This window comes from Ochlerotatus camptorhynchus, unplaced genomic scaffold, assembly GCF_037179485.1.
Source record: "Ochlerotatus camptorhynchus isolate MF236.1 unplaced genomic scaffold, CSIRO-AGI_Acam_v1.1 ptg000216l, whole genome shotgun sequence".
NCBI classification, from domain to species: domain Eukaryota; kingdom Metazoa; phylum Arthropoda; class Insecta; order Diptera; family Culicidae; genus Ochlerotatus; species Ochlerotatus camptorhynchus.
In genome coordinates, this window is record NW_027040706.1 from 1000199 (window position 1) to 1026609 (window position 26411).

Sequence of the window (26411 nt, forward strand, 5' to 3'; positions counted from 1 at the left end):
AGATCACAAAAAAAAAACTTGAAAAAAAACTTTCAAATGAAATTTTAAGTAAAATAAATATTGATTATTTTACGCAAAAACGAGCAAGTAATATTAAATCTCTTGTATCGTATGCTAATGCTAATTGACTGTAACAAAAATAATATGCTTAAATAAAATAATATGCTTAAATAAAATAAAATGTTAATAAAATTATATGCAAAATTTACTAGAAGTCGTTGGTGAGAAGTTTCTAATGAGCCCTCCCAGTTCCTCTGTATACATAATAAATCTGATACTATAATCAGAATTGCTCAGTCTGCATGAAGCAGCCGATTTCATCAAGGAAGTTCTATTAACAACCAAGAATTAATCGTTTGAGGCATACTGAAGCATTAAGAAGGTGATGTGTGTCACTATAGGAAATCATCATCGTTGCAAATATAAAGAAATTAAACATAACCCTTTGCTTCAGTGCCGTCAACCTCCATGTCCATGGGGAGGGCTTAGAATGCTATTGAATATTTAAAAACAAGTGCCTTGGACCCTTTTGGAGACATAAAGGTATGTTCCGGATGCCCCCACGGAAGTGGCCAGTTTCTAACTTAGGACAAAACCCACCATGAGATATCTCAAATCACAATAGAGTTCGAAAACAAGATCGATGGTGGTTATACTAAGTGTCCCAGAACACATTGACCACATCAGTACATGTTTCGGTAGCTCCCGAGGAGGTGGTCACTTTCTAACGTGAATATTAATTATGATTGGAAGCTATTTTGAGTGTCTAAAGTCGCATTGGCCTTACAGGAGAACAATTAAAATGCACGTCAAGCGTATTGGATACATTCAAGTTTTTTAATTATATTTTCTTCTATACAACCATTAACTCAAAAAAAAAATAACAAGAAACGATGAAAAAAAAGTTTAAACAACTCAATTCATAATAAATTAATAAATTAAAATAAAATGTGCAGTTTTGAGCTATTCCACAGAGCGAGTAACGATTCTGAAAAGGTCTGCCAATGATTCTGGTTACTCCCAAGGAAGTAACCAAAATGAGTTTTGAACTAAAATTCAGCATGTGACACCAGCGTAATAGTTTACTCTGATCCCACGCTTGTCATTGCGCCAAAAAAATTTGTGCAGTTATATCAAAATACAGTTTCATTTTTCATTTTCATTTTCAAGCACAGAAGGGGGTCATAGGGCCAAGTCACCAGCGAAAAATCGCAGTCCATACTGCACCAGGGTAGAGGTATAGATTTGGCATCACAAAATAATAACCACAGGGGTCAAATGAATCCTGTTTACGATACCGGATAGTAAGGAAAGCTGTTGAACATAGGGGATAGTCAGAGTAACAGCAATAATAGTGAAAGTTAGGAAAATAAGCAGGTAGAGATGGTTGATTTGCAATGGCTATCGACTCTGTTATATGGCCTACCGTATCAGATTCAAATTTAATGTCGTTTAATATTGCGCTTATTACTTTTATCTTTATTCTAAGCAATCTCCTTTCATACTTGTTTGTTTTAAAGTGAACTGGATGAAATGATTGTTTTATCAAAATTATGTTAAAGTTAACTACTATTCATATTTGCTAATTAATACCTAAATGTAATTTTTAATTTTATGAAGATAAGTTGCTCAGAATAGCAGCCTGTAATTCCGTACCAGAATCCGCCTCCAATTTAATGTCTTTTGTGGATTCGTAGTAGCAAAGTTGTGCTAAAAGCTAAATAGTTACCTAAAAATACTACCTAAATCGTTCACAATCAGAGCCGGGCCACTGATGAAAACCAAAACTACAACCCTGAAAAAACGAATCGATATTTTCGAAGGCGAACACAACCTATTCTTGCTAGTGATTCTGTCCAATTGTTAGGTATCCAAATTATAGTCATTCGTAAATTTATTATTGAATATATGGATGAATTATCTATTATTGAATAACTATTATTTACGATAATTACATGAAAGAAATAACATATAAACTACAAACAAAACGTGACTACTAAAATCTCAAAAAGATATTCTCACAAGTATATTTCACGCAACCAGGAATCTCAAAACCATTATACGCTATAATGATACTCTGCACATGTTAAGACACAAGAAAAGCCAAAAAGCAAGCGTCCGACACACAAAACCCGCCAAATCCACTGGCAGTCACAATCAACGATTCTACGAATCGCGAGCGCTCACGAATCATAAAACCGCTTACTGCGACACTCTGAAAGCGAAATTGACAGGCTTTATGCGTCAAACACCCACCCTCCAATCTCCTCCCGCATCCAACAACACAAACCTCCATTACAACATCTAACGAATTCAAAACTCCGAAAATCACTCATCTATAGAAAGTGAGTACGCTTTGTCTGTCTATCTTTCTATTAGGCCTGTGTACATATGTTAGCTTCGAAACTTCTAACCAAACTAGGAAAATTTTGAAATCACAAAAAAAAAATTCAAAGGTAATTACAAGCAAAATACATATTGATTATTTTACGCAAAACCGAGCAAGTAATATTAAATCTCTTGAATTGTATGCTAATGCTAATTGACTGTAACAAAAATAATATACTTAAATAAAATAAAATATTAATAAAATGATATGCAAAATTTACTAGAAGGTCAGTACTTTATTGGTGAGAAGTTTCTAATAAGCCCTCCCAGTTCCTCTGTATACAGAACAAATCTGATACTATAATCAGAATTGCTCAGTCTGCATGAAGCAGCCGATTGCATCAAGGAAGTTCTATTAACAACCAAGAATTAACCGTTTGAGGTATACTGAAGCATTAAGAAGGTGATATGTGTCACTATGGGAAATCATCATCGTTGCAAATATAAAGAAATTAAACATAACCCTTTGCTTCAGTACCGTCAACCTCCATGTCCATGGGGAGGGACAGTTATATCAAAATACAGTTGATATCAAAATACATAATTTTTCGCTATATGTATTACAAACGTTTCCGAAGCATAGCGATGTGATTTTTGAAAAGCTGGTAAAATTTTCTATCACTTCATCTTCTTCTTCACATTTGAAGCTTGTTGCTTATCGCATATTAGCTTATTGCGTGCTCTCAACTTAGTATTTTAAATGCATTTCCACATTTATTAATTGAGAGCTTTCGACGCCTGTACCATTAGTATAATTGTGTTGCAAGTACAATCATGCCCAGGGAAGTCGAGAAATTTTCCAACCCAAAAAACTCCTAGACCAAACCAGGAATCGAACCCAGCCACTTCCAGCATGGTTTTGCTTTGTAGCTGCGCCTTTACCGACTGAGCTAAGGGATACCGTATATATGTATACCAGTAATTCCTATGGACACGCTGCCCCAGTGTGGTGGACAAAATTTCAAAAATCCTTCGGCTCATACTTGTCCGATATGACAAAAAACACTCAATTCAATCTTGCCTACATTACCATGCTGTCCAAATGTAGGTACAACTAACGATAAATGAATGTATATCTTCATTCAAGAATTTAAAAGATGCAAATTTGCCCGATTGGTTGCTCATAATTTGAACCTGAAATAATCAACATATATCTAGCTTCTTGACCAGCTGCTGCACTCCGATCGTGCCATAGCAAACAGCTGAATCCATTTTCGTGCAGGTTTGTTTTATGGAATACTATTTAACTCACTGTACACATATGCAGTGATTTGATGTTTACAGTTTAAAATTAACTTCCTCCACAGACTTGCTGACGGTTTTTGCAGTGTCTAGCAAGGGTTCGATGTGTTTATTTGAATATTCACCTCATTGAATGCTACAAATAGCTTCAATGTAGGTGTTCTTATCTATACGACTGATAAAAGCTGGATAATTTCACGTTCAACTATAACTAGGCTCGTCATTAGGCGTTGTTCATGTTTTTTTTTGGACGTCGTTTATTATTCAGTCGCACATTAAAATTTCATACACTGCCATGTAGAACCACGGGCGCGAGCTTCAAACATGTGCGCCGAAGGAGACGCTCGAACGTGTTTTGATGGAGTATTTCGACTATTCAATGTGCTTATAGAGTTACGTACACATTCTCTGGTTTCTCGGATGAGATCATAAGTTTTTTTTCGTTGTGCGGAAAATGTATATCGTTGCTTGAGTTTGTTAGCTCACATACAAACAGTCATCATCAGTCATCGAAAGTCGCTCCGGTTAATTGAAAGCATAGTATTGAGTTTTGATTTGAATATCTTGCATTCGATTCGGATGTGTGAAGACAACTAATTCAAAATAGAAACAAAGTGTGCGGCAGAAGAGAATACGATGACAACAACAACCAGCATGATTTTGATCTAGTAGTTAATCTGGAAGTGAAAGATTGTGCACACAGTAACCGCCCAAAGTTAATTCTATTATTCGAAAATGGCTGTGCTGTTATCCTACCACCGATTGATTGAAAAAGACTCTCAACATGTGAGCTATTGTTGGAAAAGTATTAGAATAAAATAAAGCATATCAGCACATATTATACATAATTTCCTTTCGTTGACAGTGTCCATCCTGGCGGTGTTAGCCGTTGCTGTGGCTTCTAGCTTGGTAATAAGCTTCAGCTTGTACTCCCTGTGGGAAAGCTTCAGGTTAAACTGCTTCATGGGAGCAAGTTTAAGTTTTGTAATATCTAAAGGATCCGGTTTACGAGAAGTGATGCAAACGAACAGATCAGAAAAGGAAAGGCAGATTCTGTACAAACTGCTGCAATCAACCGCGCTGGATGAGAAATGTACGTAGACAGAGGTTGTTCATAAGCTATGTGGCGGGGGTGAAGGCGATTGGCGAGAGTCTACAGTTAAAATTTTGTAACAAATTGTTTATACGACGCAGGGGGAAGGGAAAGGAAGGAAAGAGGATTTAAATTTTTCAAAATCTTTCTACGTAGGGGAAATGGATGTAATTTCGGCCTAAATGTCCCTAATTTGGGCCCATACATAAATTCAGCAATCGACTAAATTTTCAATAGTGACAAAAAATATCCATTAGTACATCTGCTGCTTGATTTCGTTGTTGAAGCTAGGCCGCCATGAGTCCTTTGATCTGCCTCTGCTGCGATGAGATGATTTTTGTCGTTTCCACCCTTTCGTAGTGTGTGGTCGACCCACCTCCAGTAACGTTCTATGTCACAATTGCTGGATTAGGGTTTATATCGGCTTCTGATGCGGTAGCTTCCGGTAGTGAAGTACCAAATATTCACCCACCATAGTATTCTGCCGAATACAAAACTAAGTTGTCTCAAAATTTCGCTCAAATACCAGAACAAATAGCAATATTCGGTGCATCACTAGCTTCCGGGACTAAGCATTTCTTGTGAATAGACTCTAGGGTTGGAGAATAATTGTTAAAATTGTTTATGGGTATTTTGCTTAACAACGTGTTCGGGGTATCATCCAAACCATTTGTGAAATAGTTCTATCATATTGGTTATTGTTCGTTTATGGTATTTGTTAGGTTTGCCTAGGCTGTGTATCAATTATTAAAAAAAACACTTGAAATATTTCTTTGGTGTTGAAGTGATTAGATTATAATTATTGTTTTGTTAACAATTCCAGACATCATAAGTGAATACGACAGCAAATGGAGTAATCCCGACTTTTGTGAGTATCTGACATACACACCGTTGTTCCACGCTCTGCTTGGGGTGATCTGGGCAGCTTTATTTGTGACACATGGCCATGGCGGTGAGGGCGTTGGAAGGTAAGACAATCTATTCACTTACAACTAAAATTCTAGACTTTCCTCTTTTCAGTATAATAGCTAGACCCTGGAGAATCGTCATTCCATCGTTAACATTTTTCACCATATGTGGAATTTCGGCGATTGTGTGCGCCAGTCTAGTGAGCAGTGGATTGGCAAAATTTTGCCAACAGTTTAATAAAATTAATTCAACCGCTGACATTGATTGCGCGAGGATGATTACCTATTTCTCAATGATCGAAGCAAATGATTTGGTGTTGCCGGATAAAAATTATTACCTAATAACGGTGTTTCCATGGATTTGGGCTAGCAGCTATATTTGTGGAGCTATTGTCCTACTACTTCGTATTGTACTGGTGGTTGACTTCAAGCTGGTTCGAGTTGTTGTTTCGACCATCGAACGAGACATGGGTAAGCTAAACTAACGATGTAAAATGAACCTCTGAAATTATACGTAATATCCAAGAAACAATGTTGCCGACAACCTTATCTGCTGCCACTTATTTCAAGGCGGTTCTGTTTTAAGATTTTTCAGAAAAAAAAAAAAATTGAACATTTGTTGTAAAGCTTAAAAATGCATTTTTCTCGACTCGTTGATTAAGTTGTGTTAAGCGTGGACTGACTTGTCATGAATAGTAGAGCAGTTCTATGTTAATCTTTACACGCCTTCACGTACCAAACGTTTTCACACAAAATAGTGATATTTATCTTTAAATCATCTAACAATTATTCGTCTTGAAGTGGAACTAACCTTCAAACAAAAAACATACAACTCAAGAAATTCTTCAACTAAAAACAATTAGTGGAACATTAAAATCAGCATTATTGTCTACGATAAAACGACCCATCGAACAATACAGTTCCGCAGGCATAGCAGGCAGAGGTGGTAACGAGACTTTTTTTTTTACAAAAAATGTCACGATGAAATCGTCATCCAATAATTTCAAAATTCCACTGCCCAACAATTCAAATCATATCTCCCATGCATTTTTCAAAATATCAGGCTGCTCAGAAAGTATTCAAAAGACCTCCAAGTGACCATAGATCTCCAAAATTTCCTCAAGATATTTGTTTTAGACATCGGTTTGATCAGGTATCATTCTGAAGATCTTTAACTGCCCAACAATTCAAATCACTTCTCGAAGATATGCTCATAGATTCCAGGTTCCTCAGAAATCCTTCTCATGTTTTAAGATCGCCATAAAGTCGCCTGGATATTTTTTCAAGACTTAAGGTTGATCAGTTAATAATGTACTGAAGATCTCAAACTGTTCATGAATTCAAATCACTTAACTTCAACTTGTTCGGTTTTATACCACTGTGCGCTGATATAAGAGGTAAAATACCAAAGAATAATACCAAAAAAAAATGCATGTAAAATACTTTGTAAATCACTAAAATTGATATTTGGGTACCAAAAAATACCTGGTATTCTTCTGGTATTGTATTTGCAAAATTTGGTATTGGACTGGTATTGTGGGAACATTTTTTTGATATTATTTTTTGGTATTTTACCTCTTATGTCAGACTCATCCTTACCAATTTAAGGTATCGAGATATACGTTCCTGCTCGGGTTCGGGTAGCTTGAGTCGTTCCAGATAGATTCTACCGTGGCCGAATCAATGTTTGCGCCGACGTGGATGATATCCGAGATGTACCTGCTGCAATCAATCAAGGTACTACACGCCCAAGGAATCAACCCAAATTTGAGTTCAGTTTACTCATAATCGCAAAAAGTGCAGGAACTCAGCTATGAGTAAATTTGCCCAATATTTTCTTGTGGAAAACCTAAAAAATCTGCCGGAAAATGAGGAAAATTCGAAAATTTTACTCAGTCTAGAAGTAGTATCAATGACTGAGAGAATCCAATCTTGACTTTTCTCATATTCGGGATTTTTTTCCTAGAAAAACCTGGAAAATTTTCTGCACTTTTTTAATTTTTTTTTTAGTAAACTGAACTCAAATTTGGGTTGATCTCATTAGTCGTGTACGACAACGTAAAACGCCCTAATTGTTTTTTGTTTTGTTTTTGTAAACCAAATCGTATGAATTTATGGTGATAGGCAGCATTGTTTTTAGGTTTTTTTCATTTTATTTTTTTGAGCAATCACGTCACCTAAAATAAATAATTGTAGATACCCACATATTGCACAGCGTATTGAATGTGACTCCTGATCAATCTCATCTTCTATTAAACAAAATTTCAGAACCAGAGGAGAGTGGCCAGCCGAACGTTGAAGTTCTGAACGAAGCTACACAGGTTAGCGTGGAAGACGTCACCGCACAATAAATTCATATTGAGTTAGATACTAGTTAGGTATGATTAGAACGAATCAATTATTTGTGATAAAATAAAAATTATATGTGTTTATACCCCACAACTAGCCTCAGTGTAGCGCTCATGACTCGTATACAGTGTAACAATTTTACAAATAAATATTATCAGCTATGCAAATCAGAACTGTTCTTATGAAGACTTTTAGCTTCCTCTATAAGGCTTATTAGTTTCATTTTATGCTTGTATATAGACAAAACGAACTGTGTTTGTACACGTCGACCGAGACTAGATTCTAAGCACGCACGTTGAGAAAATCAAGCCTGTGTTTTCACTACTGGTCCATCAATGCTTAGGAAAATTGAAAGGCTACAGGAAAACAAGAAGCGCTCATAGCACGTTCATTCGTCTGCTCGCATGTACCATTTTAAGTCAGTTGAATCGATCCCAGCGGTGCCGGTGGTGTAGTGGTAAGCGTGATTGCCTCTCACCCCAGCAGGCCTGGGTTCAATCCCAGTCGGCGCCGCCGGGATGTTCTGAGGCATAACATCTCTGATCACGCCTTCAGGGTAGTAAAGCCGTTGGTCCCCGGTTCATGAGTTGATGGGTCGATAGGTAGGGTTCAGGTGTGGGAACTGCCTTCCTGGCGTCGGTAGCATTGGTGCTCAGCACGGAAAACAAGATCGACGGAAAACAAATCAAAGAAAAAAAAAGTCAGTTGAATTCAACTGACTTGATCAATTGACTTGCACTGCCTAAACCCAGCTTTAAGGTAAAAGATGCTATATGATTTTTAGTGATTACTGTCGGACTCTTTTCGTGACTGACGAAGAATGTATGGCAAGATGATTTTTGTACCGTGACGTTGAAACGTCACTGACTTTAACTGACTTTCTAGAAAGAAAAAAAACCACGATGACAATGCTATGGAAAACGGCTCGCTATATGCGAAACCGCTCATCCTCCAATGAGAGTGAAGAATTCTCCTCTCAATGGATATTCGACTTCGCTAAAAAGGTTTGTCCAGACTCTGTCCCAGCACAACAGACTTTACGGGATACAGCCCGAAGTAACGGTTCTCTGGATGAACCATTCACAATGCTGGAATTTTCAATGGCGCTCCTTTCATCGAATAACTCTGCTCCGGGAAGCGATATGATCAAAATCGACCTTCTAAATAACCTCCCCGATATCGCTAAAAGTCGATTACTTAACCTGTATAATTCCTTTATGGAACTCAATATAGTTCCACCAGCATGGAGACAGTTTAAAGTAATAGTAATAGCGTCTGATTACAATTCTTACCGTCCGATCTCTATGCTATCATGCCTGAGCAAATTATTAGAAAAAATGATCATATCAAGACTTGACCATTTGGGTTGAATCAAACAACCTACTTTCAAATACGAAATTTGGTCTCCGTAAGAGTAAAAGAAAAAAACGATTGTCTAGCGTGGCTTTCAACTGATATTCAACTGGCCTTTGCGCACAAGGAGCAATTGGCTAAAGTCTTTTTGGATATTAAGGGCGCATTTGATTCAGTTTCCATAGACATACTGTCAGTCAGTCTGCACTGCAGTGGATTACCCGGTATTTTAAATAATTTCTTGTATAATTTGCTGTCTGAAAAACATATGACCTTCAATCTAGGTCAACTGACAACTTCTAGAATTAGCTACATGGGCTTACCCCACGGTTCTTGTTTAAGTCCCTTACTTTATGATTTCTACGTCAAAGATATTGATGCGGTGGTTTCCCTGAGAGGTCCACGTACGGAAATCTTGCAAAGACCATTGCAAAATTACCTAGATAATCTATCCTTCTGGGCCAGAAATTTGGGGATCGAGTTTTCACCGCAAAAAACTGAATTAGTAGTGTTTACAAGGAAGCGGTTTCCAGCCCAACTGCATCTATATCTTTTGGGCAGAGAAATTACCCAATCTTTGACCTTCAAATACCTTGGAGTCTGGTTTGATTCAAAATGCATTTAGGGTACCCACATTACGTATTTAGGGTGTCCATTCAAATTTCTTTTTTCAATTCCCGGTTTTTTCCCGGTTATTAAAAAAAAACTCTACCTTAACAAAAAAGGCGTTCAAAAATAACCCTTTAGAGATAATGATAAAATTTTGTCAGCAGAATTCCTCTACAATATGCAGGGCTGGTATACAATAGTATTGACTACAATAACGAAAAAAAATGACCAAATAGTGACTGTAAAACAATAAAAAATTGACCAATAGTGACATTTATTGATCGGAAAGATATTAAAGATATGCGATCCGCTTTGACAAATGCGATGTCGTTTAATGCGATCCGCTTTGACAAATATTATAAATTCCCAAACCACCATGAGCATTTTAAAAGCTCTTTTTAAAATAAAACAAATGGTTGAACCATCTTATAAATTTGTTTTCGTAAAATCAGTATTAATTGGATAATCAATATGTTAATTTGTAACCTCCATTTCCCACACAGTACTCATTTTTCTGCCACGATTTTTTGGAAACCAACCGTTGAATAAGTTGAATTTAGATTCAGATCGCGAATTGGTTGAATTTCGGGATGTGAAAGATTGGACATAGAAATTTATTAGGAAATCTTGAAATTGGAAAAAATTGAGGCACAGAGAAAAATTTTCAACGTCTTCCTCAAATTTGTCAATTTTAAGACAAGCAAACAGTTAAAGATCTCGAATATAGAAACTTCTGTAAAACTTCAAACATAGAAAAAATTTCATATCTCTGGAACTTAGACAAGTGTTCTGGATCGTATAAATAATTATCATTATTCTAGAACGAGGAAAATTTTCCCGAAAAATCTCGATCTTCAAAAAAGTTGTAAGATTCTGGTCTACATTTTAGAGATATTGGACGTTTTTTTGTTTAATGTTAGTACTTAGTAATTCGCGATCTTTAATTCAAGTAAATTAAGAAAGCATAGAATAATTTACGATATGTTAGAATGTAAATTATAATTTATCTAAAATCTGGGATTGGAAATTTGTCGATTCCGGACTTGTAGAAAATACAATTTGATGGGCTTGGAAAAGAACTTCTGAAAAAAGAAGATTCTACTACCTGATTTTTCGATGTTTGCCGAAACTAAAGCTACGGCCTTCAAAGATTTATCGAAATTCAGGTCTTTGAAAAAAGCTCTAGCGCTTGGAAAGTTTCCTAGACCATTTTTCAACATCTTAGGCTTGGAAAACTTGCAAGGTGACAAAGAGATATCGGAACCAGAGTTTATTTTGTTTAAACCTTTTTTCGGTTTTTTTTCCAGTTGTCTAACCTACTTTTCCCAGTTTAATTGAAACAATTAAGTACGGCAAAATACCCCAAGTACCATCACAAGTTTTATCGCATAATAAAACCCAAATCCTTACTTGAGGCATAGATTATTATTTCGCTTAACTGTTGACCCTAAAGAATACAGTATGTAATATGTAGTAAGCTCAAAATATGTTTTTCTCAATTGGGGATTGGAATTGAGAAGAGAAATGCAAAAAAACTCCAATGATGATTTTTCAAATAATCTTAATAGAATCTTAACAGAAGTAAAGTATTTTTTTTTATTTATAGTAATTTTCACACTCTCGGGTCATTCTTGCTTTATCGGGGTTAGATTTGAACTCATGATTTTGGAGTGAGAGGTATAGATTCAGATCTTTATGTTTTACAGACTAACCTCGGTATTCAAAGATGTCCTAATCTTGGTATCTGGTTAGCACAAAGTGCAGAAATTAATGTTTAATTAATCTCAATGTCCGGAGTCGAACATTTGAATGCTAAGCATGATCGGAGTTTGCAAGGAGTTTGAGACGGCATGAATCTACTTCTCTATCTTGAAGTAGCTTCGTAACAGGATATGTCTCTCTTAGCGTTTATACTAGAACTACTTCACTCGGAAAACTGTGGCAAAAGAATTCAAGCAATGACACTGTTTATAAAAATAGCTCAATGGATTGGTTTTCGGTTGATTTGTGTCGAATTAAAATCAAAATACGTCCAATCTGAACTGCGTCTTTATTAATACTCTAAAACACTGAATCGAAACTTCAACTTAGTTCTCTCTGTTGTTGGTAGTGAAGCTAGGGGGCTCACGATGTGCAAGGGTTGAACGATCATTCTCCCCCCGTTGATTCCACAGGATCAACCAAAGGAAGAAGGCAAACTTTGGTAATAGCTCGCCGATACTCTCCCGTCGATGTTTTCACAGTCACTACTCGTACAATCCCATCCTTCCCTGGGTGGGTAGATTGGATGCGGCCGATACGCCACTGATGGGGTGGTGCGTTGTCGTCCTTAAGTACCACAAGTGATCCAACCTCAAATTTGGTGATGCCGTTATGCCATTTTGGGCGTGATTGAAGATGATGCAAATATTCTCCCGACCAACGCTTCCAAAAGTGCTCCTTCATTAGCTGTATGTGTTGCCAACGGCTAAGTCGGCCGATTTTTTCTTGGTCGTAGGATGGTTCCGGAAGACATACAGCAGATCGCCCGATAAGGAAATGTGAGGGTGTCAAAACTTCGACGTCGTTTGGATCATCGGATACTGGAATGAGCGGTCGACTGTTCAAAATAGCCTCTGTCTGTGCCAGGAATGTAGACATTTCTTCGTAAGTTAACTTGGTCTCGCCAACCACACGCTTCAAGTGATACTTCGCCGATTTAACGCCCGCTTCCCAGATACCACCGAAATGGGGACTTCGTGGGGGAATAAAATGCCATTGAATACTCTTGGTAATGCAGAAATCGTTCAGTTTTCTCTGGTGGCCTTGATCTTCGAAAAGTGTACGCAGGGCTGCCAGTTCGTGGTTTGCTCCAACAAATGTGGTTCCATTGTCGGAATAAATGTTGCTAACCATGCCACGTCTGCTTATAAATCGTTGCAAGGCAGCAACGAAGTTGTCTGTTGTTAGGTTAGAAACCAACTCAAGATGAATGGCTTTAGTTGCCAAACAGATGAACACTGCAATGTACGCTTTGTACTGAACAGTCTTTCGCCCAGCTTCTTTAAGTATAACTGGACCAGCATAGTCCACTCCTGTGTTCGCAAACACTGGTGACGGTGTGATGCGATAATCTGGCAGATCTCCCATATACTGACTTGACGGTCGAGCATTGTTTCTACAGCACGCGTAACAGGTAACAATAGTCTTCTTGATCAATGATTTCGCATTAACCGGCCAAAATCTTTCACGTACAATCGACAGCAGACCGCGTTGCCCAACGTGCAAATGTTCTTCGTGGAGCTTCCTTACCAGGGTACGAGTAACTTGATGCTTATCTGGTAGTAGGATCTGGTGTTTACCGTCGTACGGAATCGATGAATACTTGAGCCGTCCTCCAACTCTGATCAAGCCATCCGAATCTACAAATGGGGATAGTCCGCTATAGTTGTTCCGCTTCTGTGAACCACTGGATAAAACCTTGAAAAGATCGCCAAATGCTTCTTGTTGAACCAGTTTCACAACAGTACGAAGTGCTTCATCCATTTCCTGAACTGTTGGTTCTGAGAGATTCCTAGTCTTCGTACGAGTGTTCGCAATGAACCGCAATACGTACACCCATGCCCTTTGCAAACGTCTAAAATTGCTTATTCTGTTGAAATTGATCGGTGGTACATTCTTCACTACGCTGACCGTGCTTATCCGTAGTTCAGGTATCTCGATGGTACCATCGTACTCATCTGTACGAGGTTCTGGTTCTCGCAGGATCGGTGATCCTTTCCACCACAAAACATGCTCCTCGAGTGCTTCAGGCAACAGACCTCGCGAAATCAAATCGGCGGGGTTGTTTTCAGATCGCACATACTGCCAGTCGTAATCTTGCGTCAACTCGATGATAGTTGCTACACGGTTGGAAACAAACTGATTCATAGCAAGCGGTGACTTTTTCAACCAACACAAAACCACTTGCGAGTCGCACCAAAGGGTCACACTTTTGAACGAGATCTTCATAGCTGCGATCGTCTTCGTCACGAGGTGAGCCAGGAGTAAAGCTCCGCACAATTCCAATCGTGGAATAGTGGATGGTTTCAGCGGAGCGACCCGCGACTTGCTGCAAACCAATTCAATATTGATTGTTCCATCAGGGAAAACGCATCTGGTGTAAAGTACTGCACCGTACGCCTTGTTAGAAGCGTCCGAGAATCCATGGAGTTCTACGCCGTTGCCCGTGTCAGAGATCACGCATCGCTTCTTCTTCATTTTGTTCACCACGGGAAGTTGCTGCCGGAAGTTCATCCAATCCTCCATCTGCTCCTGTGGCAGTTCTTCATCCCATGCCACACCTAGGCGCCATAGATCTTGCATGACCAGCTTCGCCGTTGTGATAATCGGCCCAAGAAAACCCAACGGATCAAACAGATGGCCAATATCAGAAAGAACGTTTCGCTTCGTTGGTGGAGAACTGTTCCTGGAATCCAATGCCTTCACGTAGAAGCCGAAATAATCCTGGTTCGGATTCCAAATGATTCCTAATGTCTTGATCGTGTTGTTTATAGCCGCATTTTCAAAATCCATTCGGGTCTCCTGAAGCTCTTCCGGAATATTGTTGAGCACAGTCTGATCATTAGAACAAAACTTATGAACACCGAAACCTCCTCGCTTCAGCATTTCCGATAGCTGCCGGTAAATCTCGATCACTTCATCCGCTGTTCTTCCTCCAGTAAGAAAATCATCAACATAGCTATCTTCTACCACTACTTTCGCCGCAAGCGGTAGATCGTGTTCCTCATCCTTGGCTAGTTGAACAAGTACCCGTGTTGCAAGATACGGTGCACTGGAGCAACCGTAAGTAACAGTTGTCAGTTCAAACGTCGTGATTTGGTTTTGTTCGTCTAGCCACAACGTTCTTTGATACCTCCAGTCATCCTTGTGAACTCCTACCTGGCGGTACATTTTCGGAACATCCGCTGTCAGTACCACTTGATGGGAGCAAAAGCGTAGTATAATCGATACCAGATCGCTTTGTACGGTGGGACCTACATTTAACGTGTCGTTCAGCGACAGACCAGACGTTGTCTTCGCCGAAGCGTCAAAAACTACACGGAGTTTCGTCGTCGAGCTTGCTTCTTTGTATACCGCGTGGTGCGGTAGAAAATATCCATCACAAGGATTGTCCGCCACTTCCACCATATGACCCAATGTCAGATACTCCGACATGAATGCTGTATAGCGGATCCTCTTCGAATCGTCGATGAATGTACGTAATAGCTTCTTGAATCGCCGATGAGCAGTTTCATGGGAGTCGCCAAGTTGATCCTTTTTATTGTTGAATGGAAGTCTAACGGTGTACCTACCGTCGTCATCCCGTGATACTGTTCGTTCGAAATGCGTTTCAACAGCATGTTCTTCTGCAGTGAGTGAAGACGCGTCACCACAAGCTTCGAGTTCCCAAAACTTCGTCAAGGTTTGATTTAAATCTTCATTGGTTACCGCTAGATGGCAAACGGTACGTTGACGCTTGTTGCTGCTGGTGTACACTGAGCCACTAACGATCCATCCAAGTTGAGTTTCCACCAAAGTAGGGCATTCGTTGTTTATCTTCATCCTTCCTTCCTTGAGCAGATCGTAAAATAGCTCGGCACCAATAATCAGCTGAACCTCATCAGGTACGTGGAAAGATGGGTCAGCCAATGAAAGTCCAGCAGGAATCGGCCATGTGCGTATATCGACTTCAACCATCGGCAGATTAGCGGTTACCTTGGGAACCACCAGGAAGTCCAAAACAGCTTCGAACTGGTTTACACGAGAAATAATCTTCGTCCGCAGCTTATACCTGACCTGAGTCTCAGCATTGTTCAAGCCAGTAATAGGTAGATCGATCCTCTCCCAAGCTATATTCAAACTCCTAGCGAACTTTTCAGACATGATGTTGGAGTCGGATCCCGAATCCAGGAGTGCACGACACGCCTGTTTGAAACCTCCTGATCCACATACCAGAACGTTTGCGGTTGATAGCAGCACTTGTTTCTTCATGGTTTGTAATTGGGCACAGTTCACAGATCCTTGGGTTTGAACAGTAGATTGCCCATTGCTACTAGTTGTAGCGGTAGCTGAAACTTGGATAGGCGAATCTTTCCTGGCATTTGTGATGTCTTCGTGGAGGAGACTATGGTGCTTTCTCCGACACGTCTTGCATGATTGCTCACACTTACAATCCACCGTACGATGACCGCGACGAAGGCAGTTAAAACATAAGCCACATATCTTCACTCTGTTGTAACGATCAGCAACACTCAACTTCTTGAATTCTTCACATTTGTAGATTGCATGATCACTGCTGCAACAGGGACAGCATTCCTTGACTACTTGAACGAAGTTCTTCGCTGATAAGTTCCTCGATTCCAGTTTTCCCTTTTGATTCACTATATTTGGTTGCACCCGGTGCTCCGGATAACCCTTTACTTTCTGTAGTATTCGGCATCGTTCACGAAGGAAATCCATCATCTCGCTGAACGACGGTCGTTCATCTTGGTCTAGCTGCGACTCCCACAGCGTACGCGTGACCTTATCCAAACGCTTGGCAATTGTGTTGATAAGGATCATCTCTCCTAGTCCTGCCACGGGCAGTTGAAGATTCTTCAGTGCATCGACGTGTTTCGAGCAGCTTTCGATCAACTTTCGTAACTCTTCTCCGTGTTCACGTGTCATTCTTGGCAACATCTCCAAAGCATCGATGTGCGTATCGATGATCAGCCTTTCATCTTCATATGCGTGTTCGAGCACCTTCCATGCTGCCATGTAATCATTATTATTGATCACATCCTGGTCAATTTTATCGGAAGCACTTCCAATAAGCGAGTTTTTCAGATGATAAAGCTTGATCGCAGGAGACTCGTTCGGATACCTGTCCATGATAGTCTGGAACATGCATTTGAACGAGTACCAGTTCTCGAGGTTTCCATCGAAAGTCGGCAACGGTACTTGCAAATGCGGGGCAGCAGCATTCACCACAATCGGTTGCTGTGGTACGAGCGATGCTACTGGGAGTTTCTGCGCTTCTTGCTTCGCTTTGTCTTCATCATTCTTCAGCTTCGAAATTGCAGTCTGGATCTTCACGAACAACTTGTTGTGGTATTTATTATAACGGAAATACTCCTCCGTGTACTCCTTTCGATGCTCCCGAGCGACGATATCACAAATTTCAAAATGTATCTTCTCGTTGTCATCGTAACACCGACGTATATTTTCCATCTGCAAATTCAGCCAGTGAATATTATTCGACTCGAGATTCGACTCTTCTTCTAGCTCTTCTGCAATCTGGAATAGCTTCACCTTCAACAGATCGCGCCGATCCAACAACCTATCGAGATTCTGCTCCATTTTTTGCTGCTCTAATCGTTTTGCTTGCGCTGCTTTCTGTTGTGCCACTGTTCCCGCAGGTTGACAATTCGACACCGATCCAAGCAGAGCATCCAACAAATTCTTCGGGGTTATGTTTCGCAACACTTTTGGGGTAACATCGCTGGGGTTTTTTCCACTCATGTAGGGTAAAGTTTCTTCAATTACACTTAGCTGCTACAAGCAGCTTCTATACGAGCACTTGCTGCACGGCAGCATCCAAAGTTCTGGTTTATGTTCGACTGCTACAAGCAGCTTAAACACTTGCACTTGCTGCACGGCAGCATCCAACGTCCTAGTGCTTTTGTTCAACTTCAACGCGAAAACATGCACTTGCTGCTTGGCAGCATCTAATGCCCGATTTCTTCGAGCCTCTAACAGCTTCCACTAGCACTTTTGTGCTTTTGATTAGTTGCTACGAGCAACTTCCACGAAAAAAGTACTTGCTGCACGGCAGCATCCAATTTTATTTTTGTTTCGTGCTCCGGACACGTCGCAACATGATTCGCACTCGCACACACACAACGGTAGGACCGCGGGTACGAAGCGTCGAATGGCAGAGTGCCGAATTATTTGCACACGGTAGTAACAACGACAAAATGACCGCTTGATCCGGGCGCGAACAGATTGCGAGTGAGAGAAAAGAATAATATGAAAGTTGTAAGCAAGAGAAAATAATGATGTATGTGCTATAAAGTTGATTGATTCCAAGTAACATTACAATTTTAAACGATTGTTCAAGACCAAATTATGGCCTACAAGACTAATATAAAATCAAAATTGTTACTTGGGATGAGCATGATGAGCATATATGATCTTTCCCGGTGCAATTTGGGTTTTCCCGCATTTTTCCCGGTAAATCCGAATTCCCGTTTATTTCCCGGATTTCCCGATTGGATGGACACCCTGGTATTTGAAACAAAAGTGTCAACAAAGGATCAACTTTCTACGATCAATTTCCGGGACAAGGTGGGATCCTCACCGGGAAGACCTCATTAAACTATATAAAACGGCTATTTTTTCAGTCATTACTCCAAATGCTTCTTCGAGAGCGTGGTTCAAAGGTTTGGATGCAAGACGGGGATTCATTCGCGTAATGTCAAGACTTATATCCAACCACTACTCGCTAGACGCACATCTCTACAGAATAAACCTCGTTGACAGCAATATATGTTGGTGCAGAACCGGTTATGATGACATCGATCACGCAGTTTGGCATTGCCCGCGTAATGACGCCTCCAGGATACGACTATTGGAATACTAACCTAGAATTACTGCTTTTTAAAATGTTAATTAAAAAATACGGATTTTTGGCTCCGCAAAGTGTCACACAGGACTGAGCCTAGTATTTTTTTGCTATGGAGACCTGATATTGAACCATATTCGTTTATTTCTAAGTTTGTCACTTCTGAGACAAAATTGTTGAGAAAAGTAAAGTCTTTCTTGGAAAAATATATACAGTATTTTTTTTTTTTTGTAAAGATCCCAAAAAGTGTTGAGAACTCGAATATATCATAAAGCATATTTTCAATTTTTTTACAATTTTCTTTAGATACAAGATAAGAGAATTTCGTTTTTGTCTGCCAGCTACGCAAAACAAAACAAAGTTTTTCTGGTTACGCTACCGGTAAAAATTCCTATTTACAGCTACAATACGACTCTTTATTTCGCGCAATAAAACATAACATGATATCTAAGGAAGTTGGTCGAATATGTGGATGCATATCTTACGTTTACGATTTTTCATCATTTTTTCCTTGATCAGAACAATAATCGGGTGTCTATTTTGCAACTTAGTGTCATTATTGTTTAGTATGCTTCAAGACGATTAATTTAATTGAACTTTTTTTTTTTTTTTTTTTCATTTCGTTTATTTGGCAGGCTCAAATGTTATAAAAATAACTTAGCGGAGCCGAGTAACATAGAATACCAATTATGGTACTCAAAATACAAAAGAAAAATATGTACAAATATATTTTATCATATCATTTTTCTGGGTGGCGATCGAAGCGGCGACAAAGCGATCTTCTCCCGTGCACGCAACTTCTTTCTTTCCCGAATTTGTTCCTCATTTTCATTGAACCCGAATCGTGATCGCTGCTGCTGTTTCTGGACATCGTTTCCCGTTGCATGCTCTCCGCTACTCTCGTCGGTCGTCGGGGTAGTCACGTCCATTTCGTTATCTGCATTCAACATCTCCAACCCCGTATCCGTTTCCTGATCGCTAATGACAAACGACGCACCTTCCACCACTACACCAGCATACGTACTGCTGCTGTGTTGTTTTCTTTCACTTTGCTTTCCTTTTTCCTTCAGTTGCTTCTCCGGTTCCTTCCGAGCCTTCCGCTTGGGACAGGAAAGCTTCCGGTGTCCGTCCGCCTTGCACAGAAAACATTTGTCTTTGTTGCCATCATAAAAAATGTTTCCTTTGCGATTGAAGAAATGTAATGACGTGGGGATTTCCTTCTTCACATCCATATATACACCGCGTATCCCTGTATACACCTCAAAACACAGATCAGTTGGAAATTTCTCCCGGATGATGCGTTTAATTTTCCCATATTTCCCCAGCACTTTATCCAGCTCGTTGTCGGGTACCTCTGGTGGCAAGTCATACACACGCACATATTGAATGAATTCACCAGCATGCGACATGCGTACCTTTGCCGTCGTTCCATTCGCATAATGGAAGATTAAATCCTCCGAATTGAATGTCAGAGCATGGAGCATCGCTTCCTCTGATTTGAACTTCATGAAGACTCCCCTTTCCTCACCAATGCGATAAACAGCTTCCATTTCAGCCGGATCCGCGTCGAGTGCTTTGGCGAAATTTACTATCTCTCCGATGTTTGGTTTGGCATCACAATGGCTGAAGCTAAACTTGATGGTGTTTTTTACTTCACACATCTTGCACCGTAGCAACAAAAGGCACCGAACTGCTAGCAACGAACAAAGAGCAACTATATAATAGCGAGTCTCGAAAACAGGCTATCGTGTGGTTCACAACGAAATAAAAAATCGACTGCTGCTGTAGACAGCTGTAGGGCAACTGAATAATTTAATTGAACTTAGCTTACATCATTTTGATATTTTTCAGAAAGTGCTCAAATATTATGAATGTCAATAAGGTATTATATTCTTTATACATTACTGGCTTACTGACAACATTCAGCTTCTCTAAAGTTGTGCTCAACGAACTACACTTTTTTTTAATTACCTTGTTCTTTCTAGTCATCTTGATTTATTTGTACTCAATCCAATCTACCTCTCATTAATGTCCTTTGAATTATTTTCAGTCAAGCTTTTCTTTATATTGTGGATCTTAAGAAAAAAATCCATCCGGTGACTATCGTAGAGTTCCACCGCCGGTATGAAAATGAGCTGAATACTGAAAAAAAAAACACAGTGTGCAATGCTATGAACTATAGCTATATTTGTATGAGCACATCCATGGGCACACTTGTATAGTTTTTGTATAGTTGTTGTATAGGGCTCATAATTATTATACAAGCAATGCCCATGCTCATAGTTTGTCATCCAAGTGTATCCGCGGCATAATTCCCATAATTCATTGAAGTCTTGTTTATTTGAAAATAAATCCTTGGAAGAATTAGGTTTTGAATTTGAATTACCTAGATGTTAAATGCTGTTTCTGACAGCACTCACCACCAGAGGGCCTTCAATCTAATTTCTTTTAATTCAACCCGGAATTCTTTTACGTACTGCAGTGTAGGCAATTTTCTCCATCCGTTATTCTCATGGTAAACATTAGTCGCCGAAATAAGATTTTTTGGTTTTTCTATATGTAGAGAGAGCTGCGCCATATTTTTCCACACATGGGGCAGACCAGTTGATTGCAGGATTTAATGTTTCGACATTCGGTCTGGCTGTACGTTCGACGAAGAAGCGATGGGTAAGATCGGAGGAAGCGTGTTGCCGGAATTGGAAGGGGAAGTTTGGACAATTGTTTGGTATTACCTTTAGCCAGGATCTGTAGGGGAATTTGTATGTGGGGAGTTCACTTGGTTGAGGAAGGAACTATAATAAGGAAGTGAGACAATTTCCTGCAAGAAGTGTTAATTAATTATTAATTCCTTATACTTCATCGCTGGTAGTAGTATGTTGAGATCGCCATCCTCCCATCTGCGCACTAGCTGCTCCATGGTCGCACATGCACCACGGCATAGATAACTCCGCATGGTAGCCGTCAGCTTCGCCACGTGTGCTGCCGTAGAATGAAGATTTGCTGCCACATTTTCGATGATATGAAAGTGTATATAGCAGGGTTACCTTTGGATGTAAAAACAACCTGTGCAAAGATAGTCACAAGTTGGTCCCAATTCGGCTTGAGAATTAACGGTACGGTAACGGTAACGGTAGAGTACAAAAAGATGCATAGATAGAGGGATCCCTAGGTGGACCGAACGTTGGATCTGGAAGAGTGCAGAGACGCGTCCGTTGATGCAAGTGAGATGAAGGAGCTGCTGCCATACGGGAGAGTAATTCTACAAGCGCCGTGTTGAATCCCAAAGCTCTATCGTATTGAACAAAAAACGTTGGTCCACACGATCGAATGCATGGTCGAGATCGAAAGAAATCAGTTTTCCCTTTTGCCTGTTCCCTTTTAGCTATGCAATTCTATCTTTCACTGGTAACGTAGCCTGAAAGATATTGCGTGCAGTATTTGAATCTTTTTGCGAGCCATCATTCACCATTGACACGGAGCACATTTTCAAGCCGTTGTTATTGTTATTGACCTGTAGGAACGTGCGGTGTCCCCCGCACTTCGTTACTTCATCGGACCATCCATCGACGAACTGAGTTTGAATGTATGATCGAATGTACACAGATAAATCTCTTTCGGCAGACCATCGGAGCCTGGTGATTTTCTTGATGCGCTTGTGTAGATAGTAGAAAGTATTTCTGCCGTTGTAATTTCATTTACGCAGGCTCCCCGTTTTTGAAATCCTGCTCAGGGTGCTCTCTTGCACTGAAAGGGACCACCTTCTTCTTCATCTTCGTCCATGTGACAGCGTGCGTTTTTCGGCGCCTTCGTTTGGTAGGCCGACAACTGCTCGCACGAACATTTCGGAGAAGCGTCGTTGAAGTGAGAGTATTACGGCAGGACTCGAGTTATGTCCCGTCACATCACATTGTCGAATCACACAGTTGAAGTCGCCTTCTAAGATGATATGATCCGTGCAATGACGGTGCCCGGTGAATGTCTACGTGGACGTGGGCAGTTATTCGAGTCACGAGATGTTTGTGAGCTGTCCGTTTCGTTGCCATCGGTCCTGCAACGAGATACGATAGTGCAGATCAGGATTGAATGCGGCGAGAGTTGCATGACAGCTTGTGCTGCGGAGGGTTTTGTTGTAGCAGGTGTAGCGGGGGTGGTATCTGTTTTTCTATTTTGCTGCTGCAACTCTTGTTTCACTTACTACAAGTAGACTTGACATCAGGCCCGATGTACCTGAACCATGAACCTGGGACCAACGGCTATACTTCCCTCATCATCATCATCATCAGAGATGTTAAGCCTCAGAACATACCGACGGCGTCGACTGGGATTGAACCCAGGCCTGCTAGGGTGAGAGGTAATCACGCTTACCACTACACCACCGGCGCCGCTTGTGCCGTCGAACTCGAGATGGTTAGATCGGTTGGGGTTTGAAACGTTTGCTACAGCTTCGTAGAAAAGGAATGTTCTTCGTTACTATAATTCGAGCCACACGAACATCGGCTCATTCACCCACCAACCGACGGATCAGTTGGTGGTGGTGCGACTGTACTGCCTCGGTGGCACGTAGGGGGTTATACCGGCCATGTACATCCCAATGGGGATGTGCGCGGTTCCGTCGAGACGTGTATGCAGAAGTTCCCATCATGGCGTATTGTGTTGGTTGGGGCGATTAAAATATGACATCCACAAGTTTTGATGTTTTTACCCATTTCCCCTCCCCCGTGTGTCACGCTTTTTCAATACCTATTACACGTACACACTTAGATTTTTTTGCCGAGATGGGCACCACCGAGCAGCTCGGCATTTTATTTTGCTGGAAATTCAGCAAAAAATATGTTTGTTAGCTGAGATCTCGGCAAAATTCCCGTTTGTTAGCTGAATCTCGGCAAGTTTTTCACTGAGATCCAGCAAAATAAAATGCCGAGCTGCTCGGTGGTGCCCATCTCGGCGAAAAAATCTAAGTGTGTACTGTCACCAGGGAAGAAGCACTCCTACCTCTTCTAATAACAAGTAGCCATAGCGAGCATAACCGCGGGCCCACGCTTGTGCCTAGCTTTGTTTGCTTTGTTTTGACTTTTTTATGCTGCCTACACACTCTTGGACTCTCCCCCCTCCCCCCACTTTAAGAGTGGGCGTCAGATTTGAATCGCCCCTGTGGACTTCCCTTTTTTGCGTGTCTACCTGGCGCCTAAAAGTATGCTATGCCTACGCAACTCAATGGTCCGAAGTTACGAATCTATGGATAGCGGCGCCGGTGGTGTAGTGGTAAGCGTGATTACCTCTCAGCCCAGCAGGCCTGGGTTCAATCCCAGTTGGCGCCGCCGGGATGTTCTGAAGCATAACATCTCTAATCACGGTTTCCTTCGTAAGGGAAGTAAAACCGTTGGTCCCCGGTTCATGAGTTGATGGTAACGGAAAACAAGATCGACGGAAAACAAATCAAGGAAAAAAAAATACTATGGGAGATTTTAAGTTCCACTTATGTTACTCTAACTTTGGTTCTGGTCTGTTGTTGTTGTCCCAATGCTGTCAAAACTGAAAACCTATGTGGTTGCTATGACGATAATTAATTTCTGTCATTTATGTAATGAAATTGACGAAGTTGATATGTACCATTTTATTTAAAAAATTTCACATTTTTCATTAATCGTAACAGAGACTTTCAACTTATTAAATTTAAACAGCATTTGGGTAACTCTAACTGAAGTTAGCGGTATAATTTAAAAACCTCCCATAGTAGCGTAGAACCGTTTAAACTTTACAAATTTTGTGCTAACTCTTAACCTGCATTTTAGGGGGTAGCTACAATACTTTCAACCAGATGTTTCAAAGGGAAGCACCTTTTGGTGAACATAGGTAGTATATTGGTCCACTAATGGTTGGTATTAAAGGAGTTTTCTCAAGAGTAACAAGTCGTAGCACTATGTTTTACATTCATATTTATAATTTCATATCCTAATTGGTTAATTTTCTATGTAATTATAATAGTTAGTACTATTATAATATATATATTAATAATATTTTAGTCGTTCACGAACTGTATACCTAATTCATAGATCTTCGACCGTTTTCGATACAATAAATTTTGACCAAATCCGAATAGGATAATAAACTGTACACCACAATGTTGTGTCCAAATTTGTAAATTTTATGAGTCACGATTGATCAAGATAGTTGAAAGATAGTCAACTCTACTCAACAAGAGTTTCCTCGAATTGAACCGGCAGTTACCAAAAGTGTGTGAATACACCATTACTCCCCAAAACAAGAATGAATCCTACGTGGCCCACCAACAAGACTACTTACCCGTGCGTCCCTCGGACGTACCTGCTACCGAAGATCGAAGCCGTCTCTTCCATGGATTCACCGTGTTTCATACCTGTGTCAATTATTTTCATGAAGTTTTACCGTTCTTCTTGCTGCCGTTAGTTCTGACCGGGGCGATCTTCTTTTTACGTTTCTCACCGGACCAGTCTGCATCATCTTCGTCATCTTCATCTGCTCCGAAATAGTTTCCACCATCCCTTGTATTTGCGATTCGCCGGCTAGCAATTCGTGATGAATTTCGACCCATTCCTAGGTTCGAAACATTACCATCAGATCGATTATGAAACAAGGCAAAACAACAACAAAAACCTACCCATACACTTTTCTAGATGCGGTGCAAATCGGGATGCAGCCACTATACGATTACAGTTGGGACAATTACAATCAATTGCTTTCTTACTGTTGGATGAACCGAACACGTCCATGTCCGGCAGATCGACAATCGTGTAAGGCTTACAGTCTTCTGGTTGACCCTCAATTGCTACACCGGAACCGGTCTTATACGCATGGTGTACCTCAAATACCACTCCCAGGATTGTTTCGTCGATCAGAGATTCCAGCAGGTAGTTTGCGGCTTTTTCCCGAGTATCCGAATCACTCATATAGCTGCGAAATTCGTTCAGTAGCTCAGTCTCGTCGGCATACTCGATATGTAAGGGCTCGTTTTCGCCCATTGCTGACGACTTTATTTTTCGTAGAAGTACTTATCCTTAATTTGAAACAATTGTTAATATTATTCGCTAGAATTCTTCAAGAATCGGTATGCGACCCGCAGTCACAAGTCGTAGCGCTCGGGTCCTGAGGTTTTTTGTTTATCTTTGTATTGACGTTTCACAAAACTTCACATGGTGTATTCATGAACAACGAAACGATTAACAAGATGTATACAAAAAAATGTGAAATTAAGGTCTCGAGTGTATAGGCAGCTGCACCAACAATCAATACGAAACTAACGATTTTAAATTGGCTCACCACTTTAGTAGCCTATTGGTCCCAAGCAAACGATTAACGTACCCTATTCTAGTCGAAATTCTAGTACTACGCAATGTTTGTTTTGATTCGCTATGAAAGTTTGACGGATAAAATGAGGGGTTATTGGTTTTTCCCTCGGTTTTTCCTATGTTTCGAGGGGTGATTCGATTAGCTTGGGACCGAAGAGAGTACCAGAGCTGAGCCAAAAAGATGAGCACTTTATTTCGGGACCTTCTAGTCTTAGAGTTACCTCTATGGCTGCACCGCCTGCACCGTCGGTTTAACCTCACATTTTTTGACATCTGGCAGTGGTTTCCTTCCATGGACTTAGAAAAAAATTAAAAAATATTTAAATGTTTTTTTTTAGATTTTTTGGAGAGGAATTTTCTTCAAATAAACATAGTCGGATATCATATGTTTTAGTTCTTTTTATTTAAAACCTCAAATCAACTTGAATTGCCTAACAAGCATAGGTAAACAAACCACCACTGGATGTCAAACTGATGAATGCGGGTTCATCACGTTCATTCGTGACGTCAGCGTTCAGCAT

General features: G+C 40.3%; 3 protein-coding genes across 3 annotated transcripts in view; 1 reads left to right on the plus strand and 2 right to left on the minus strand.

Annotated features, from left to right (window-relative positions):
* The window catches only part of rtet (major facilitator superfamily domain-containing protein rtet), a 57854-nt gene that overhangs the window by 17127 nt on the left and 14316 nt on the right, over positions 1–26411 (minus strand). The window lies entirely within an intron of this gene.
* On the plus strand, positions 3901–8095 carry LOC135703609 (uncharacterized). The gene is made up of 5 exons (XM_065224880.1): positions 3901–4435; positions 4496–4723; positions 5547–5691; positions 5744–6102; positions 7900–8095. The coding sequence occupies exons 1-5, from the start codon at positions 4366–4368 to the stop codon at positions 7980–7982; spliced, it is 885 nt and encodes a 294-aa protein (XP_065080952.1). The 5' UTR covers positions 3901–4365; the 3' UTR covers positions 7983–8095.
* On the minus strand, positions 24329–25670 carry Sgf11 (SAGA associated factor 11kDa). The gene is made up of 2 exons (XM_065224802.1): positions 25203–25670; positions 24329–25138 (listed from the first exon to the last, which is right to left on the minus strand). The coding sequence occupies exons 1-2, from the start codon at positions 25561–25563 to the stop codon at positions 24957–24959; spliced, it is 543 nt and encodes a 180-aa protein (XP_065080874.1). The 5' UTR covers positions 25564–25670; the 3' UTR covers positions 24329–24956.